The sequence below is a fragment of the Bos mutus genome, chromosome 9 (assembly GCF_027580195.1).
Source record: "Bos mutus isolate GX-2022 chromosome 9, NWIPB_WYAK_1.1, whole genome shotgun sequence".
NCBI lineage: Eukaryota > Metazoa > Chordata > Mammalia > Artiodactyla > Bovidae > Bos > Bos mutus.
This window is the reverse complement of record NC_091625.1, coordinates 32,431,679-32,453,330: the sequence shown is the minus strand read 5'-3', so window position 1 is coordinate 32,453,330 and position 21,652 is coordinate 32,431,679. Positions and strand designations below refer to the sequence as shown.

General features: G+C 40.2%; 1 protein-coding gene and 1 long non-coding RNA gene across 5 annotated transcripts in view; one reads left to right on the top strand and one right to left on the bottom strand.

Annotated features, from left to right (window-relative positions):
* CEP85L (centrosomal protein 85 like) overlaps nt 1-4,174 on the bottom strand; it is a 147,946-nt gene extending 143,772 nt beyond the window's left edge. For all 3 annotated transcript variants that reach the window (XM_070376364.1, XM_070376365.1, XM_070376366.1), the window contains exon 1: nt 3,958-4,174. In XM_070376364.1, coding sequence (XP_070232465.1) covers nt 3,958-4,030 — 73 coding nt within the window. In that variant the 5' untranslated portion in view covers nt 4,031-4,174. The remainder of the gene's footprint in view (nt 1-3,957) is intronic.
* Nucleotides 3,473-21,652, top strand: part of LOC138989137 (uncharacterized) — an 86,763-nt gene continuing 68,583 nt past the window's right edge. For both annotated transcript variants that reach the window (XR_011465327.1, XR_011465328.1), the window contains exon 1: nt 3,473-3,664. This is a non-coding gene — a long non-coding RNA (uncharacterized lncRNA). The remainder of the gene's footprint in view (nt 3,665-21,652) is intronic.

Here is a 21,652-nt window from a genome sequence, read left to right as displayed (position 1 = left end):
CTGAGTTTAGGCAGAAGAGTTATGTTTCACTGGTATCATTGTACTTTTGGGTTCATTTAATTCAAAACCACAGAAATACTTAGTATTTGACATAATCATACCAGTTACTACCACCATCATTATGACATCACTAAACACCTTATAGCCAGGCATCAACTAGGGAGAGGCAGTAAGGCACTAAGGCTCTAGGCACTCAAATGACACTTCTTCAGATCGGGTGAGTATTTTCTATAACATTTTAATTTTAGCAGACTTTAAAACTGTCATATCCTACCTCCAAATGTTTTAAGGATTAAATATATTAATACTTTGAAAGTATGATTTATAAAAAGCAACAAATTCAATATAATTAAGTTCAAGTACTCAAAATATCACCATATCATACTAGATGTTTAAACCTAAGGGAAATAATCCAGCTTTCATCCAACTTTAAAACTATTATACATTTTGAATAATGGAGTATTCTCAAATACACTCAACCAAATCATAAAAAACATAACACATGTTCTACTTAAAATTAAGTTTTCTATGTATTCAAAATGGATAACCCTAAAGGATCTATTGTATAGCTAGCTAATGGAACTCTATTCAGTGTTATGTGCCAGTCTGGATGGGAGGAGGTTTAGGGAAGAATGGATACATGTATATGTATGGCTGAATCCCTTTGCTGTTTACCTGAAACTATCACAACATTGTTAATCGGCTATATTCCAATACCAAAAAAAAAGTTGAAAGTTTGAAAAAATTAAAATAAAAGCAGGCAAAGGAAAATAAAATAAAATTAGCTTTCTAACCACACTTGCCAATCAAAACGGGGGAGAGGGCACTTTTGCTTGATCTTTGCATGGGAATGTTAAGAAAATACTCATTTTATTTTCATTTATAACAGTTATCTTTGTAAAGCTGAAAAACTATGGATAAAGCCAAAGCAAAATTAAATCCTACAGCAAAGGTCCAAAGTTCAGTACTTAACATACCCACTAATTATTCCTACTTGTTTTAATTGCCATTACCTTAAAAAGAAAAGTTTTCTCCCATTTTTTAAAACTGGTTCTGTATTATCTTTGGTTTTCTCTTTAGTCTAGTTTAGTTGTCTGTTGTTTAGTTGTTGCGTCCAACTTTGCAACTCCACGGACTGTAGCCATCAGGCTCCCGCCCATGGGATTTCCTAGGCAATAATACTAGAGTGGGTTGCCATTTCTTTCTCCAGGGGATCTTCTGGACCCAGGGATCGAACCTGTGTCTCTTGCACTAGCAGGCAGATTGGTCTAGTTACATAACTGTATAAACAAACTAGTTTTTGGACATCTAGGATTAACCCACATATTGAGACAAACTCATTTAAATACTAGAAATTATTTATGTATCCCTGTCTTAATACTGGCCCTCAAAACCAAAATGATTGATAATAAATTCAATCAGAAGACTGGTTCCTTCTGCTTTCAGAAAAGCTCTAAAATCACTCAAGGTAGTCAAAAGGTAATATTGGGCAGTGTTTCAAATATACAAATTTTCTTTAAATTCTAAGGAAAAAAATGCCTACATGAACCAACCCAGAGGTCATTATTTTGACCTTCACCACCTGCTCATTTGCTAAAGAAACCACACTTAAGTTTTACAAATGAGGTACAAATTAAGCTACAAAAATAATTTTAAAGGTTTGCTTTACTTAAGAAGAGAATAAACATAAATAATTACATTACTATTCTGTAAAAGTAATCTATTCTTAGCACACAGCTGAAGAAAAATTGTATTGGAAAGACATGCCCTGACTTACCAAAGATTTATTACTGTCAAAGATTAGATAAAATAAATGTGTTATAAAGACATACTGTCTGAATTTACTAAATTTGGATATTTATAAAGTATCTTCTTCCACAATATTCTTTGACACAGCAAAAGTTTAGAGGCTGCAATATAACCTCCAAGTCCTTTATTCAGTTAATTAACAATTTCTAAGCACTACGATGTTTTCTTCTCCCTAAAAAACAATGGAATAAATGGATACAATGCTTGGATGATATTATGCCTTCAAACATGTTATTATAACAAATAAAAATAAATTTTAAGAGGTTAATTTGCAAAGACATTACAGATGGCTTCTGACATATACAGATAAATTGAAACCACTCCCTCCAGCCTCTGGGGATAATGAAGTGCCTTCTCACTGACTGAAGTTACTGTGATTGCAGAATTTGTAAATAACCAATGAGTATCAGAAACCTCTTAACTCCTGTCTCCTCCTCTTAGGACAAATGGTATAAATTATAGAGAAAATAATTTCCTACTTTTTTTTTTTTTTTTTTACTAAACTCATGCCTACATTAAATTATCTTATTTCTAAAAGCATTGCAGGACCAAATTTAAGAGAACAATTTCAAATCTAACTCTGAATTTGAAAGTTTATTTATGTCTAGATCTAATGGTACATTATGCCACTACAGTTAAAAGTGTATTATTATATGCTTGAAATGTTAAGAGGGTAAATCTTAAAGTTTTCTCACCAAACACATGACACACAAAAAACCTGTAACTATAAGGTGATGGACAGGTCAACTAGTTGGCTGTGGAGATCATTTCACAATGTGTATATACACATGTATATATCAAAACCAAGTTGCACATATTAAGTATATTACAATTTCTAAATGTCAATTACACCCTGAGAAAATAAACCTGAGAAAATTATCTGTCTAAAAAAAAAAATCACTAATTTTTAAAGTATCACAGAACTGTATTATTTGAAATTTTAATAGAAATCTGAGTTTGTGTCTGATATTTTTTAAATAGCAAAAATACTACCAACAAAAAACCACTTCCAAATATTGTTTTGTTTGCAAATCGCCTTGAAAATGTATACTAAAATGTCAGTTACACAAGTAGAGCTCAAACATTTTGTGTAACAAGAGGTTACCTAACAGAGGAGTCCTAGAAGCACCTGGAGTTGCAGGAAAATTTTTGTGTATGTACATATGGCGGCTTTTTCTGGATAAATGATCCATATAACTTGCAGCTTCTGGGGCGCAGGGAGGGGAGGTGGGTGGCTCAAAATACAATTAAGATTAAATTAAAGCGCCTGAAAAAAAAACAGCCAACGTCATGTAACTTGTCAATATCAGATAACCAAGTCTTATTTTCTACATTCCTAATCAGGAGACGATTTATTCTAATTTGGTGGCTCCTACACAACTTTCAAGTGATGCAGGCATGAAATGGCTCTGCATTACAAAACAGTTCCCTTCACACACCCAACGCGGCAAAACCCAAATTTTCCCCGAAAAGGCCAGGAACAGGCAAACGAATTAACATCCCCTCTTGCTCAAAGATCGATTGGCTTTGGCAGGACGTGTCCTCCAGAGAGAACTGCTGGGCGGTGACCAGGTTTCAGTGAGGAGATGGACCCCTGGGCGGGCACCAGCAATCCAGACATCCCCAGCAGCCTCCTCCCACCCTCAAACGCGCCCTCCAGTAAGGTCTGCGGGAGCGGCTGCAGCAGATCCCGGCGCCCCTGGAGCGCGCCGCAACGCCGCCGCTGCAGCACGGTCGCAGCGACCTTCCAGCCCGGATCTCCGGGAGCCCCGTTACCCACGTCCCCACACCCCACCCGAGAAAAAAGGGAGGGGGACGCACAACAAAGCCCAATCCGAGGAGGCCCAAGTGAGCTGTAAGTTGGGCGCTGGGGCTGAGGCCCGACGAGGAGCGGCCGGGACACGGAGCCACGCCGGGCCGGCGCGCCGCGATGCCGGACGGATCTGGCCCGGGAGGCGGGCAGCCAGATGTCAGCCCGCCCGGCTGGGTGTCGGCAGCCGGGAGGAAACCGGGCTGGCGGGAGGGCGGGCGCGCGGCTAGGGGGGAAGCCAGGCCGGAGGAGGGAGGGGAGCGGCGGCGGCGGGGTCCCCAGGGCGCCGCGGTCGGCCGCGACCCCCACCCCGACCGGCGGCCTGTCCAGTTACTTACCCGCGGGGAAGCTGCGGGCTTCGCCGGGGCTGTCCGGGCCGCCGGCCTCAGAGGCCAGGAAGCGCCCCCACATCGCGGGCGGGAGTGCTGAGTGGGCCGGGGGCGCCCGATTCCCCACGCCCGTCCTCCGCTGCCTTTGCCTTCTGCTTCTTCGGAGGCGGAAACTTGTGCGGAGCCTGAGCTGCGGCGGCACCCGCGAGGCGGGGCGAGCGGGTGGGCTGAGCAACGGCCGCTCAGCGACGGGAAGGGGGCGCAGGGGCCGGATTCGTCGCGGCGGCGGCGGCGGCTGCCATGGTCAGCCCAGCTGTGCTGAGGCCCGGGCCAGGGAAGCGGCGGCTCCGCGGTGACGGCGGCTCGGTCCCCGGCCGAGCCCAGGCTGCGAGGCTCCAGACGAAGTTGCAGCTGCGGCTTCTCTCCACCCCCTCCGCTGGCGGAGCCCGAGCCGGAGCCGGAGCCGGGCAGGGGCGGGGCCTGGAGGGGGCGGGGCTTAGTGCGCTTACAAAAGGCGTGCGCGGCGCGGGGCGGGGCCTGCGGGCCGTTCCAGGTGGGTACCATCAAGCCCCTTTGCTCCGCAGTTTGCGAATAGTCAGTCCGACATACCTGCTGTATCCCTCTTTTCCCATCCCAGCGCTCAATGCGGTGAGGAAAGGGCGGAACTTGGGTCAGGGACTTGTCTTGAGGTTCCCCGCTCCGTTGGTTAAGCCCTCAGGCCCTCCGGGGCACCTTTCAGAAAAAGGCATGGAAGACCTGCCTTCACATCAAGACTGCTTGTGATAAAAGAGGGTTGGGGTTGAAATTAAAGTTGTCGTCATGCATTCTATAAGCATCGTTTATTGATCATTGTGGAGGATAGTAAAGAGGTCATTTTCCTCAATTTACAACCGAGGCGGGGAGAAGGTACCAAAATATCTACAACATGGACACGAGTGCAGAAAAAAAAAAAAAAAAAAAAAAACAGGAAAAAAGACCCGAGGTAAATAAGTACCAGGGGGTTCAGGGAGGGGCTGTCAATTTTAATCTAGTAGCTCAGTGTTTCAGATAAGCAATCAGGAGTCAAAATGACACCAAAGTATGTAATGGGAGGGCAACTACACCTTCACGTTCTTCTCTGCCTGGTCAGATTCCACCCTTCACCTGAACCCAGAGTGCAAGAGCAGGTATCCTGAGGAAGGACAAAAAGGTGCAGCATCCTCTTTAAATCTTCCTTTTCACTGGCAATATTTATAACCCTTAAAATAGTGCATTTAATAAATACTGGTTAAGCACTGTAGAAGGAATTGAGCTCTGGACCTGGCTGATGAATCCGGTAAACCAGGAAGCAGGTTGCTAACTCTTAACAAGCTTTGACCACAGTGATGCTTTTTCCTGTTTTGGATGTTTGCTAACAAAGCCCTCATGTTTGTATTCAGTTCAGTTAGTTCAGTCTCTCAGTCGTATCCAACTCTTTGTGACTCCATGGAATGCAGCATGCCAGGCTTCCCTGTCTTTCACCATCTTCCAGAGCTTGCTCAAACTGGTGTCCATTGAGTCGGTGATGCCATCCAACCGTCCCATCCTCTGTCACCCCCTTCTCCTCCTGCCTTCAATCTTTCCCAGCATCAGGGTCTTTTCCAATGAGTCAGCTCTTCTCATGAGGTGGCCAAAGTATTGGAGCTTCAGCTTCAGTATCAGTCCTTCCAATGAAGACTCAGGACTGATTTCCTTTAGGATTGCCTGGTTTGATCTCCTTGCAGCCCAAGGGACTCTCAAGAGTCTTCTCCAATACCACAGTTCAAAACCACCAGTTCTTCAGTGCTCAGATTTCTTATAGTCCGACTCTCACATCCATATATGACTACTGGAAAAACCATAGCTTTGACTAGACAGATCCTTGTCAGTAATGTCTCTGCTTTTTAACATGCTGTCTAGGTTGGTCATAGCTTTTCTTCGAAGGAACAAACATCTTGTAATTTCATGGCTGCAGTCACCATCTGCAGTGATTTTGGAGCCCAAGAAAATAAAGTCTCACTGTTTCCATTATTTCCCCATCTATGAAGTGGTGGGATCAGAGACCATAATCTTCGTTTTTTGAATGTTAAGTTTTAAGCCAACTTTTTCACTCTCCTCTTTCACTTTAATCAAGAGGTTCTTTAGTTCCTCTTCACTTTCTGCCATAAGGGTGGTGTTATCTGCATATCTGAGGTTATTGATGTTTCTCCCTGCAATCTTGATTCCAGCTTGGGCTTCATCCAGCCTGGCATTTCACATGATGTACTCTGCATATAAGTTAAATAAGCAATGTGACAATATACAGCCTCGATGTACTTCTTTTCCAATTTGGAACCAGTCTGTTGTTCCATGTCCAGCTCTAAATGTTGCTTCTTGACCTGCATACAGATTTCTCAGGAGCCAGATAAGGTGGTCTGGTATTCCCATCTCTTTAAGAATTTTCCACAGTTTGTTGTGACCTACACAAAGGCTTTAGGAGAAAGCAATGGCAACCCACTCCAATACTCTTGCCTGGAAAATCCCATGGATGGAGGAGCCTGGTAGGCTGCAGTCCATAGGGTCGCTAAGAGTCGGACACGACTGAACGACTTCACTTTCACTTTTTACTTTCATGCATTGGAGAAGGAAATGGCAACCCACTCCAGTGTTCTTGCCTGGAGAATCCTAGGGACGGGGGAGCCTGGTGGGCTGCTGTCCATGGGGTCTCACAGAGTCGGACACAACTGAAGTGACTTAGCAGCAGCAGCACACAAAGGCTTTGAAATAGTCAATAAAGCAAAGTAGATGCTTTTCTGGAATTCTCTGCTTTTTCTAAAACTTTTAGAGGTTAATCTACATCTAGGTATTTTGTAATTTGTCTGATTGCAGTTTTACATTTAGTCTCCCACAGGTAGAGTTCCACTTATTTCTCCAAATCCTGAACAACTGATCAAGGGTCAACTGTTTCTAAGGCTAGAAAGTGATAGAAATATGAAAAAAAGAATGCAGTTGTTTCCTTTTGTGATTTAAATGTGCATTAACCCATGTAATATGATAATTGAATAGTATAGGTTCAAAAAGAAACCTAAAAAAGTAAATTCTAACATGAATTATCAGAAGCTATAGAATTATATGAAAGTATTCTTTTTTCATGATTTATAATTACTATATTCTCATATTAGGTATAGAATTTATTACATACCAAACTTTTTTATACAGATCTAAGACATGTATGAACTATTACAAATATATCTCAGTCCTTTGTGAGTTAATATATACTTACTGTTATTCTAAAACTCTGCCAACTTTCACTCAATTCTAAGCAGTGTTTCTAAAAAATATTTTACTCAGTTCTTCTATGTTTTTATCAAATTGAAAGGCATGCCACTACATACACCAAAAAAAGTGTGAAGTTGAGACTATGTAAAATATGCTCTGTACTAAATAGAAATTGAAAAACATGTTGCTATTTTGGCAGTTGGCACCACCAAGGATAAATTTTTTGTGTTCCTACTAATTAAACTTGAGAGGATAGAGAGCTAATGCAATTAAAATAATTGAAATACTAAAAATACTATGCATATGAAGTAAACTGTAACCATCATTTTTAAAAAATCATACGCATTATGAACATAGTTGATCCTTAAGCAACACAGGGGTTACCCTCTGCACAGTAGGTATTTCCAAGTATAAAATACAGTCGCCCTGAATCCTCATCCCCAACTCCTCAGTATCCACATTGTGGCATCTAAGGATTCAACCAACCAAGGATTCTGTAATACTGCAATATTTACTATTGAAAAAAAAATCTACATATAAGCCATACCACACAGTTCAAACCTGATTTTTCAAGGGTCAACCATATACTGAATTGAGATTTCCAGCCACATCTATGATACACCCAGTATCCATGGTTCTCAGAATGATTAAAATTAATCATAGCAAAAGATTGAGAGACTGAGGACTACCTAACCATTATTAAGGCCAATGTTATAAACCAGCATGTTTTTGTTTCATTGGGATAGTAAGTAAAGACCATAAGGAGAATCCTATTAATACACATTCTGACATTATTTGCTTGCTTGCTTGCTCAGTTGTGTCCTGCTCTTTGCAACCCAATGGACTGTAGCCCTAGGCTCCTCTGTCCAGGGGATAATCCCAGCAAGAATACTTCAGTGGGTTGCCATTTCCTCCTCCAGGGGATCTTCCCAACTCAGGGAGTGAATCCACGTCTCCAGAGTCTCCTGCACTGGAAGGTGGATTCTTTACCACTGAGTCACCTGGGAAGCCCAAGACATTTATTATTGAACTTCAATATTTTAGTAATTTTTCTTAGTAGAGATAATACAAGTAATGAAAATAGTGACTGTATATGCTTGTGTGTGTATATATGTGTATAAATACAGTTGCTTAGGTGAAATTTGCATATTTAATGTTTTGAAAAAGGACTTTAAAAAGAGGAAAATAGGACTAAAAATTTACTGTCAGATCTGTATTAAATTCCTCATTTGAAATATTGCATTAAAAAGACATTATTTGAAAATAAAAATATATGTTGCATTCATAAATCTTAAATTCTTTGGGTATAAATCTCTAAACTCATTAATTTTAAACTATCTTACATGTATTTTTCTTATATAAACGTATCATATTGAGCAAACAACCAGTGAACAAAGAAGTGATGTAACAATGGATATGTGATATTTTAAAATTAGGAAAACATATGGTACATAATATAAGCAACCTCAAGAGAGTGTAATGTTTACAAAAAAATAAAATTTCAAAACCAACAAAATGTAGAAAAATTAAACCAACCAATAACAACTGAAAGAGTTCCTAAAGAACAGTTGCCACTTGATAGGAACTTTGTGGATGAAGTCTGAAAAATTCCAAGGTACAGATACTTCTGGTGTATCAAAGGTGTGACAAGGACTATGATATATAACTTCTTCCAGATCACAAAAATGACAAGTTACTAGATTTATTATGTGTTGTTGTAATCTCAAATAATAATTTAAAATAATGAAAAAAAGAAAACTCAGAAACTTTTTCACTTGATGATGGGTTTGAAAATTGCAATAGGATTCTTAGCAGATACATTCGACTATACAAAGGACTAATGTTCAAGCTGAAACTTCAATACTTTGGCCACCTGATGCGAAGAGCTGACTCATTGGAAAAGACCCTGATGCTGGGAAACATTGAAGGCAGGAAGAGAAGGGGATGACAGAGGATGAAATGATTAGATATCATCACCAACTCAATGGACATGAGTTTGAGCAAACTCCAGGAGATAGTGGAGAACAGAGGAGTCTGGCATCTGTAGTCCATGAGGTCACAAAGAGTCAGAATGACTTAGTACTCAACAACAATACAAAAGTGAGTAGAAGAGATATAGGTTAATTAACCTGTCTGTGGATCAGTTTCCTTATCTTTAATTTGTGGATGACAATAGTAACTACCTAATAGGACATAGCTGTGAAAAGAAGAGAAGCAAAAAGCAAAGGAGAAAAGGAAAGATATACACATCTGAATGCAGAGTTCCAAAGAACAGCAAGGAGAGATAAGAAAGCCTTCCTCAGCGATCAATGCAAAGAAATAGAGGAAAACAACAGAATGGGAAAGACTACAGATCTCTTCAAGAAAATCAGAGATACCAAGGGAACATTTCATGCAAAGATGGGCTCAATAAAGGACAGAAATGGTATGGACCTAACAGAAGCATAAGGTATTAAGAAGAGGTGGCAAGAATACACAGAAGAACTGTACAAAAAAGATCTTCACGACCCTGATTATCACAATGGTCTGATCACTCACCTAGAGCCAGAAATCCTGGAATGTGAGGTCAAGTGGGCCTTAGAAAGCATCACTGTGAACAAAGATAGTGGAGGTGATGGAATTCCAGTTGAGCTATTCCAAATCCTGAAAGATGATGCTGTGAAAGTGCTGCACTCAATATGCCAGCAAATTTGGAAAACTCAGCAGTGGCCACAGGACTGGAAAAGTTCAGTTTTCATTCCAATCCCAAAGAAAGGCAATGCCAAAGAATGCTCAAACTACTGCACAATTGCACTCATCTCACATGCTAGTAAACTAATGCTCAAAATTCTCCAAGCCAGGCTTCAGCAGTACGTGAACCGTGAACATTCAGATGTTCAAGTTGGTTTTAGAAAAGGCAGAGGAACCAAAAATCAAATTGCCAACATCTGCTGGATCATAAAAAAAGCAAGAAAGTTCCAGAAAAACATCTATTTCTGCTTTATTAACTATGCCTTTGACTGTGTGGATCACAATAAACTGTGGAAAATTCTGAAAGAGATGGGAATACCAGACCACCTGATCTGCCTCTTGAGAAATCTGTATGCAGGTCAGGAAGCAACAGTTAGAACTGGACATGGAACAACAGACTGGTTCCAAATATGAAAAGGAGTACGTCAAGGCTGTATATTGTCGCCCTGCTTATTTAACTTATATGCAGAGTACATCATGAGAAATGCTGGGCTGGAAGAAGCAGAAGATGGAATCAAGATTGCCGGGAGAAATATCAATAACCTCAGATATGTAGATGACACCACCCTTATGGCAGAAAGTGAAGAGGAACTAAAAAGCCTCTTGATGAAAGTGAAAGAAGAGAGTGAAAAAGTTGGCTTAAAGCTCAACATTCAGAAAACGAAGATCATGGCATCTAGTCCCATCACTTCATGGAAAATAGATGGGGAAACAGTGGAAACAGTGTCAGATTTTATTTTTCTGGGCCCCAAAATCACTGCAGATGGTGACTGCAGCCATGAAATTAAAAGACGCTTACTCCTTGGAAGGAAAGTTATGACCAACCTAGATAGCATATTGAAAAGCAGAGACATTACTTTGCAACAAAGGTCCATCTAGTCAAGGCTATGGTTTTTCCTGTGGTCATGTATGGATGTGAGTTGGACTGTGAAGAAAGCTGAGCTCTGAAGAATTGATGCTTTTAAACTGTGGTGTTAGAGAAGATTCTTGAGAGTCCCTTGGACTGCAAGGAGATCCAAGCAGTCCATCCTAAAGGAGACCAGTCCTGAATATTCATTGGAAGGACTGATGTTGAAGTTGAAACTCCAGTACTTTGACCACCTCATGCAAACAGTTGACTCATTGGAAAGGACCCTGATGCTGGGAGGGATTGGGGGCAGGAGGAGAAGGGGATGACAGAGGATGAGATGGCTGGATGGCATCACCAACTCGATGGACGTGAGTTTGGGTAAACTCCAGGAGTTGGTGATGGACAGGGAGGCCTGGCGTGCTGCGATTCATGGGGTCACAAAGAGTTGGACACGACTGAGTGACTGAACTGAACTGAATAGGACATTTGTGCATATTAAATGAGTTAATACTTGTAGTGTGCTTAGAAAAATGCATGTATGCACCGTATATTAGTTACACCAACATACAATCTAGAAATGGAGTCCTGATATACCTCACCAAGAAAAAAACAGCATTGATGCGTACAGTGAGGTTGCTGCTAAGTCGCTTCAGTCGTGTCCGACTCTGTGCGACCCCATAGACGGCAGCCCACCAGGCTCCCCATCCCTGGGATTCTCCAGGCAAGAACACTGGAGTGGGTTGCCATTTCCTCCTCCAATGCATGAAAGTGAAAAGTCAAAGTGAAGTCGCTCAGTCATGTCTGACTCATAGTGACCCCATGGACTGCAGCCTACCAGGCTCGTCTATCCATGGGATTTTCCAGGCAAGAGTACTGGAGTGGGGTGCCATTGCCTTACTTTGTATCAGAATGATATATCAGAATACTATAAAGTACTGATTGATAGCTTTTCCTGACCCTTTGGGGTTACTAATTATTTCAGGTTATGGTGAAATGATGCACTTTTGCAAAACATTTACCAAATTCTTTGGGTCCAAGTTCATAGAAGACTTCATTCTAGGCTCTGATTCCCTGAACTTCCCATGTGGATGTTTGCTCAGCTACTGGGTTTCCTGTCTCTGCCCAAAACTACCAAAATAGCAAAAGAAAGATTAGGGAGAGGTGGCTGGGTGGTATAACCAGGCCAAGAGGGTGAGGACACGTCATCTCAAGCCCTTGATTCCTTAGAGATACAGAAAAATGGAGAAGACTCTTGAGAGTCCCTCAGACTGCAAAGAGATCAAACCAGTCAATCCTAAAGGAGATCAATCCTGAATATTCTTTGGAAGAACTGATGCTGAAGCTGAAGCTGAAGCTCCAATGCTTTTACCACCTGATGTGAAGAACTGACTCATTAGAAAAGACCTCGATGCTGGGAAAGATTGAAAACAGGAGGAGAAGGGGATGACCGAGGATAAGATTATTGGATGGCATCACCATCTCAATGGACACCAGTTTGAGCAAGCTCCAAGAGATGATGAAGGACAGGGAAGCCTGGCATACTGCAGTCCATGGGGTCACAAAGAGTCAGACACGACTGAGCAACTGAACAACAACAGAAAATGAGTCTTAACTATACCTTTGGCTCCAGGGTTGGGTTGCAATGGCTGATGAGAAAGTAGGTAAGATATGGATCACTTGAATAATGGAGTGGTCCTTTGGGTGGGAGGTGAGACTGGAAAGAATTAAATTAAGCCAAAATATAAAGTTTAGTCTTCCAGGGACCATCAATGTTTACTTGAACTGCTTATAACTGATCTCTTTGTCAGTGGAAATTATTACAGTCACTACCTGGTCATGTTGGAGAAGACTCTTGAGAGTCCCTTGGACTGCAAGGAGATCCAACCAGTCCATTCTGAAGGAGATCAGCCCTGGGATTTCTTTGGAAGGAATGATGCTAAAGCTGAAACTCCAGTACTTTGGCCACCTCATGTGAAGAGTTGACTCATTGGAAAAGACTGTGATGCTGGGAGGGATTGGGGGCAGGAGGAAAAGGGGACAACAGAGAATGAGATGGCTGGATGGCATCACTGACTTGATGGACATGAGTCTGAGTGAACTCCGGGAGTTGGTGATAGACAGGGAGGCCTGGTGTGCTGCAATTCATGAGGTCGCAAAGAGTCGAGTCAGACACGACTGAGCGACTGAACTGAACTGAACCTGGTCATGCTGAGCCTATAGAAAAGATTCAAGGTCATTTACAGTGAAAGCAGGATAGCAACCTTGACAGTTTATGAAGAAACAAATTCTTCTGTGTCTTCCTTTTCAGACACCAAGTGTTAAGTGGAAGGAGGAAATTGTGGAGTTCAAGAAAGCTGATCATGCCTTCACTAAAGGCACACACAGTTTCCTAAGCTACCCCAATGGAGAAAGAGGACTGGTTTAATAACTTAAAATGTCCAAATGTTATGAAATTAGATTGGGATGTACTTAGTGGAAAGAGGGGTTTTCAGTAGATTACAGTTGGTCAGTTAGTGGGGGGAAAACCTTAGGGTCTGTACTGTCAATGATTTGAGAATTTTCACTAAACTGGTTCAATATTTTATGTAATCCTGAAAACAATGTCATCAGCAGCTAATAATAGCTCCATTTTAAAGATGGAGGGAAAAAGACCTGGAGAAGTTAAACAAATTCACACAAGCAGTAAAGGTAGAATTCAGATCTACCCTAAGGAACTTTCCCCATCATGTTTATTAACATGTTGCAAAACAAAAATTATAAGATTTTTCCTTCAGGTGCCATATGAGAAGGAAGAATCTAATTATAGGATTTCTGTACAGTGTTTAGGGTTCAGCCAAGACTGGAAACTATGTGACATTAATCTGTACTATTGTATGATTTTCTTTAGCTGTGCCCATCAGCTTAAGTGTAGGAATAAAGAAGGCAGATGGATAAACATGGTTTTGCATTGTGGGCACTAAGGAAAAGGGGCAGAGAATTTAAGGATATTGGCTGGAGAATGGATGAAGTGATGAGGAACATGGTCTAGCCTACCTGGAGAAAGCAGTGATGTCAAGAGAGGGTGAAATGTTTAGAGAAGGTGGAGGGAGTAGGGGAGTGAAAGTTTCACACAAAAGCGAAGAGCAGATATAATGAGAATAAGGGGATGAACAGTGGAAAGATAGGGTGTTACAGTAAACAGGTAGCATGTAGAGTTTAAAATTACAGAGGTGAGACAATACAGAAATTCAATTGATGAAGCAGTACTAACTAGAGTTGCTTCCCTCTGATTTCCCTTCAAGAAAGACCTTGATGTTCACCCACAAGGGTGGTCAGTCCACAAGCTGTTAACACATGAGGAGTCTGCCTCAGCTCTTGAGTGGAGGCCTCTTTTCCTGGAGAGCCCCAGCCAGTGACGAAGCATGGCAGAGGTACTGGGGCGTACTAGTGTTTCCAATGCAGAACCCTTCCAATTACCAGCCTTTATTCTCTAGCTCCCCACTGGATTGACTGAGACCCCATCAGATATGCACTGCGGTCTGAGTCTTTCCTTTCCAATCCTATTTCCTGCCTCTTTCATCTTTTGCAGGTGTTATCTCTAATAAACGCCTTGCATCCTAACTCCGTTTTAGCATCTGCTTCCCAGAGAGCCCAACTGAAACAACCTGTGAAGATAAAGATATAAAGGAGTGGGTTTTCGTCTATGTATCTGTTTAAGTAGTAAAATGGGGGTTCTTGGAGCCTGATAAAAATGTTTCTGAGTGCTGTCAACCAAGAATGAGTAATCAGAAAGGCAGCACAGAGCAATGTGAATTGACTCCAATGATACAGATAAATGCAGAGGAAGACAAGATTGAGAGGAACAACAGGTTTGAGTGCACTCAGAATGCCACTTGGGCACACTTGAAACTCACTGGACAAAGTCCTCAATAGTCCTGCCTTGGCTGGTGCCGGTGGCGGCTCTCCCAATTAAACAAGTTTGCTGCTGCTGCTGCTAAGTCGCTTCAGTCGTGTCTGACTCTGTGTGACCCCATAGACGGCAGCCCACCAGGCTCCCCCGTCCCTGGGATTCTCCAGGCAAGAACACTGGAGTGGGTTGCCATTTCTTTCTCCAATGCATGAGAGTGAAAAGTAAAAGTGAAGTCGCTCAGTCGTGTCCGACTCTAGCAACCCCATGGACTGCAGCCTACCAGGCTCCTCCGTCCATGGGATTTTCTAGGCAAAAGTACTGGAGTGGGGTGCCATTGCCTTCTCCGAAACAAGTTTACCACTATCCAAAGTGCTTCCAGAAGCAGACTACAGACTTGGGCAGCTGATTGAGTTCACTGAGGCCCACAGAATTTAATTAACTAATTAAGAGTAGTTAATAGGTTACAACTTCACCACTAAAATAATTTTAAAACATTAAGACAGTTTTCACGGTAATTTTGTTACTTCTAGGTGGTAGGTAGTATTCAATTCAATAGCTCTATTAACTTTGGTAAGTTTTCATTCCAAAGAGTTTTCCTATTTTTCTTACACAATAGGAGGATGTAGGGATCTCAGGAACTGTAAATAAAGCTAATATCACTAAAACAACCCCTAGAGTGATCTGGGTTAATTTAAAGAATGGACACATTGGCTAAAATGTCAATGGAATTTTAACAAGTATTATAGTCAGAAAACAAAAGAAAAGTCTAGCTATAGTTTCTGGATTTATGGGGGAACTAATTTCTTTGTTATTTCTTCTGATTATAAAAATAATACATATTAAAAACCAAAAGAAGATAGTACATAAATGTTCATTACTTACTCATTTAGTAAATATTAATATTTGTTGAATATCTAAGTAGAGCAGGAAAAAGTAGGGCTAGGTGTAAAAGTTTGACTTACTTCACTATAATGCCTTATAGCTTTTTAATTTTCTGTTTTATAAACATACATAGATATTTATAAGGTGAGGGCTCTTTGGGGGTTTTTAAGCCCAAATTATCTCTCAGAAAAGATGGAGTCACTTTGTGCTCCAGTCCTTACAAGTCCCTAATATTATGGTTCACTCTTAATTTATTTTGATGAACAGCATACTGATTGGAGAAGTCATCTAGCTTGATGTAAATTCCATCTGTAAACTCTGGAGCCAGTATTTTTTTTTTTAATAGATAATTTTAAAACAGTAAAATGTAGTACAATAATGACCACATTTTAGTAATCATAAATATATGTTGAATGTGAAAGTGGACAAAGCAACATGTTTTGTGTTATGGTTAAGCAATAATGTGTTGATATTTAATCTTTTCACTTATATCTGAAAATTTTAACATATCACACTGTCCCAAACTTGGGACACATTTCTGAATGTGTCTTGAAAAAAATGGGGATCACCTGATATTTGGACATATCTAAACTAATAAGTTAAAATTAATTCATTTAAATTGGTCTACTTTTTACTCCACTTTGAGCCATAGACAAGGTATTTCTAAACATATATAATGTTTTATAGTGTTATTTAGGGGGAATCTATTTTAACATACTACCTAAAGCTGAATTCAGAAGGAATAACTTCTTATAGACTTTTCTTACAACTCAATAATACTTAAAAGTTTTTAAAAACCTAGAATAACCAATTTGTACTTTTAGTACACTTATTGAGATCTTTTAAAAAATGTTTTCTGCACCCTGAATTGCCAATTACTGAACTGCAAAACTGCAAATGAAAGCACAGAAGAGCCACCTGAACATCAAATACATTCATTATCATAAGTGCTTATAGAGAATCTGAGATGAATTAACAATGAACAGAGCATCTAAAATTAAATTCACACTCCTTCCTCATACATATATTATGGATGATGACAAAATAAATTATAAAAGATATATATGATATACATAAATTTATATGGCATTTTCCTGATTGGGATATTCCATGTCTTTACCTAATTAGGTACTTATTTTTTTTTTCATTACAGATAACCTCCTAATGAAGTTATAGAGCCTTAGTAATATTGGGCAAGTTATTTATACTGTGAAAACCACTGAAAGATAACTATTCTCAACTAACACCAGAAGATAGTGATAGGATTTATTTTCAGAATCTTAAAAAGATATACAATTTCAGCAGGACGCACCTATAGAGACACTAAGGAGGTCGCAGATGGACTGGGAGCATCTGACCAGTGTTAGAGAGAACAGAGCCAAAGGCATTATCCAGAGAATTCTGCACGGCGGTTGCCTGAAGGCTGCTGCCTTCTTTGCTCACCCTGGAACGTCAGTCTGGTTCTGGCCCAGGCCCAAGAGCTCAGTTTCAGATCACAGCGGGCTTAGGAGCACAGTGCACACTGGAACATCTAATCCCACCCGGCTTGCCCTAAAACGGCCCCTGAATTCACCCGCCCGCGGAGCCTGCTGCCTGAAGCTGCTTCTAGAAAATCGAAGCATAGAAGATCAACACCACTTTTGCTCTGGGTTTGAGTTTGGGCTTTACCACATCATTTTTTTTTTTTTTTTTTAAGGAACTTTCATCCTCATACCATCTCTTTGGACAGATGGCTTAACATTTCTTAGAGGAAATGAGTCTTAGTTAGCATTGTCTGTAACATCTCCGTGTGTTCAGAGCAGAGGTGGTTATCATCCTGTAAGTACCTGCCTGATACAGGAGAAGCCGGTACCAGACGCTGTCGCTTTCCTGTTACCCTTTCATCCAGGGGTTCTGATGAATTTCCTTAGAATGTTTGGTTCGTATGGGCGTTCTCCTGCTTAAAGAGGTAAACTTGGCGAGAGTTTCCAGATGGCTTTCTCCTGAGGTGGCTGCCGGCTCCCGGAGAAGGTCCGCTGAGGGAGACCTGCAAAGAGAGCCACAGTGAAGCTCGTGCCTCGATCCCTTTTCACAAACTGGCAGAAGGCCAGACCCAGAGTATTGCTCCAGGGAGTCGCTGGGAGAATTGGCAGATTGCCAGGTGAGGGGCAGACGGTCATGTATAAAGTGATGGTTTTTATGGATTCCCAGTAACCCGTACCGCCACTTACCTGAATCCTGTGGTTTCTGGGAGAAAAAAAGGACCAGATTATTCTCACATTGGAATAAAACCAAAACAAACACTGGATTTAGGTTGGTGGAATCTATATTGGTCGTTTCAAAAATACTTCGGTATTTAGTTCAGTAAATAGTCTTTGTATGATCTTGTGTCCGTAACACACCATTCCTGAGCCTTGAGATGTTTTTTGCTGCTCAAGCTGCCATTAAGGGTCCCTCCATCTACTATGCCCTGGGGGCTTTGTCATGTTGCCTGTGACTGCCTCATTAACGCCTAACCCATCTTCTGGTTTTCTTAAATATAAGAAGAATGTCACTTGATGTGAGAGATCAGAATGTTCAAAGAAAAAAATGAGTGAAATATGAGACCTGAGAAAACTATGACTACCATAAAATGTCACTGTAAAAAATGTTCTTGTAGTTTAAGATTTATATAAACAGAACTGATATTTATGAATGTGTCCTATTAATGCACGCCAGAGTAGATTGTAATCTATACCCATGGCACTTTTTTCCTAGCCTTGAAAAAAGACAATGAAAACCAAGGTTTCATGAAATATAGTTTATAAATACATTTTATTAAGACATTGTTTTTCTTTTTAAATTAAATTTTTATAAATCATGAAATTTTAATTTAATCTTACTCCAGCTAACTGAATGTTTACTCTGGATCATTACGGGTTACTTTAGTTAGAATACTTAGGGCTCATGCATTCATGGACCGAAAATTGGGTGCAGAAATTGCTTAAGATCTTCTCTTTGTCTTATTTTTAAAATAAATTTTAAAAATCAGAAAAAATACCAAACATAGATATGTTAAATCTCTAACCATGTAAATACAATATGATTATATTATCTAACTGGTAACAATTTTTGTTACACTTAAAAACATATCTAGTTTTATAAAAAGAAATATTTCCTATAGGATATTTAGAAACTAAAGGAAAAGAAAATAATTATAAATGGGGAAAGAAACTGGAATCTATCTATAATGATTGAGTTAAAGAACTGTGCTAAAACCACCTCATAGGCCAGTCATATTGTATCATGAAACAGCTTGTTAACTTTCAGAAGTGATGGGGCTGCAGCCTAGAAATGCTCAGTGCAAGTCGCTGGTACCAGAGATGCGAGCTCAGACACACACAGCTCTGCTCCCTGCTGGATGTGGACCTTTCGGGCTCAGTGTCCTCATTTATCAGCAGGGATCACTGCAATGCTATCTCATAAAGCTGTCATGAGAAGTAAATAGGATCATGTTTGATAAAGTGTTTCACAGTTGTAGGTAAGCTAATCTTTTTATGAGGGACAAGGAGCAAGCAATCCAAAAGAGAAACTAGAGTAATAATGAAAGGTAGTATTTAGTGCTGAGCATGGTGCCAAGAATTTTACCTGAACCATAGCATTTAATTTTCATAGCAACATAGACAATTGGGGCTTCCCAGGTGGCACAGTGGTAGAGAACCCATCTGCCAATGCAGGAGATACAGGAGACCCATGTTCGATCCCTGGGTCAGGAAGATCCCCTGGAGAAGGGCATGGCAACTGACTCCAGTATTGTTGCCTGGAGAATCCCATGGACAGAGGAGCCTAGCGGGCTACATACAGTATATGGGGTCGAAAAGAGTCTGACACGACTTAATGACTAGAGAATTGTAGGAATGATTTTATCTCCATTTTCTATCAGTAAACCAAGGCAAGGAGAGGTCCAAGGACACATAGGTAGCGAGAAACAGAGTAGGAATTTAAGGCCAGATCTACCTGACTCTAGAACCTGAGTACTTTCATATTAGCTATGTCATAGGAAAGAGTTTAACTTCATTACTAATCAAAGATTTAACAATTAAAAGATATGGAAATGGAAATGCAAAGGGATGATAAACTTCCAATTCTGGCTGTCTCTGCAGAGTGTTGGCATAGAATTGGGAAAGGGGTACACAAAGACTTTATCCATGTATATATTTTCATAGAACTAGTAAAAAATATGGAAATGTATTAAGATTTGTTAAACCAGAGCCATGAATTAATATTTTTCTCCAAACTTTTCTGTATATTTGAAGTCATAGTAAATAATTAAAACAGTGAACCAATTTCATCCTTTTTTGTTTATATGAAGACTAAGTAATTAAAAAATAATTCCTGTAAGAATTTGGAGAAACTGGTATTCTCATTTGCTTCTGCTGATATAAATTGGTCGCTCTTTCGGAAACCAATTTGGCAATATGTTTCTAAAACCATAAAAATAATCATACTCTTTGGTTCAGTGATCTTCCTTTTGGAATACTATCCCAAGAAAAAATTATCAAACTATGCATGCACACACAAAAAAAACGCACACACTGAAAAAACTACATGCATAAATATGTCAACTGCTGTATCATAATTGTTTAGTCACTAAGTGGCATCTAACCCTTTTGCAACCCCATGGTTGCAAGCCAGGCTTCTCTGACCACTGGATTTCCCAGGCAAGAATACTGGAGTGGGTTGCCATTTCCTCCTCCAGGGGATCTTTCTGATCCAGAGATTGAGCCTGCATCTCCTGCATTGGCAGGCAGATTCTTTACCACTGAGCCACCAGGGAAGCCCAGTATAATAGTGGACTATAATTAACAATCTAAAATTTTAACAATAGTCAATATTATGCAGGCTTTAAAGGAATATTTATGAAGGCTTATAGCAATTAACAAAATGGTGGTGATGTAACATTAGTTGCAAAACTTCAAAATGTGAAATTACATTGCCACTGGAATTAAATTAGTGAAAGAGGAAGCATAGAAAAAAAGTTTAGGAAAAACACCATAAAATGATGAGTACAGGACTAGTGTTAAGATGATGAGATTATGAACAGTTTTCTTTCCTCTCATCCAAATTTTTGATAATATTGATCTCTGACATATTGTTTTCATAATGTAAAATTTTTACAGGATACAAACCTAGCTTTGGAAATAATGATATAAATTTGAAAATAAACTAAAATTCAAGGGAGAGGGACTTTCCTGATGGTCCAGTGGTTAAGACTTTGCCTTCCAATGCAGGGGGCACTGGTTTGATCCCTGGTCAGGGAGCTAAGATCCCAGGTGCCTCATGGCCAAAAAACCAAAAATGGAAAACGGAAGCAATTTTGTAACAAATTCAACAAAGATTTTAGGAAAAAAAAAATGGCCCAGGTCAAAAATATCTTTAAAAAAAATTCAAGGGAGAGAATGAAGAGTTCTAAGGAAAGTTGTAGACCATCCACAATCAATGCAGGGGTTCAGAAGAAGGGGTGTTCATCAGGCTGGGTTCTTTAGGAGGGCTTCCTGCAGGAGTGGCTGTCAGTGAGCTTCAATAATGGGTCAAGGAGGGTGAGAACTGGGAACTAGAAAAGGGCCTAGGGAAGAGGGCATGCAAGCTTCGAAAGTAGAACGATGTGAGCTAATGGCAGCACTTCGTGTCATGGAATATTTTATTTTCCATTTTTATCTGCACATTTTTTTGGGAAAATGTGGTGACTTTTAAAGTTGTTATGGTTGAATTAATTCCACAAAACAACTGGTTGTAGAATCATAGCAACATAATTATGAGTTGTGCTTCTGGCTCCAAATCTTTCATCTAAAAATAATTGCAATGACTACATCTTAGGAAAACAAAGCCATTACCTATTCTTGTGCTCCAGCTATCTTGGTAGTCACTTACTGGAAAATGGATCATAGATAAAATAGCTCCATGTTTTTAGAACCCTGCTTGTCACTCTTAACTGAGCTGATTACTGAAATAATTTTTAAACTTTCCATCTATAAGCTTTCTCTTACATGAGCATGATGTAGGAAAAATCTTTTCAATCACACAAGCCTGCCTGTGCTTTGCTGACCCTCCTGAAGTCTCAGAGAGTGTTATTTTTTTGT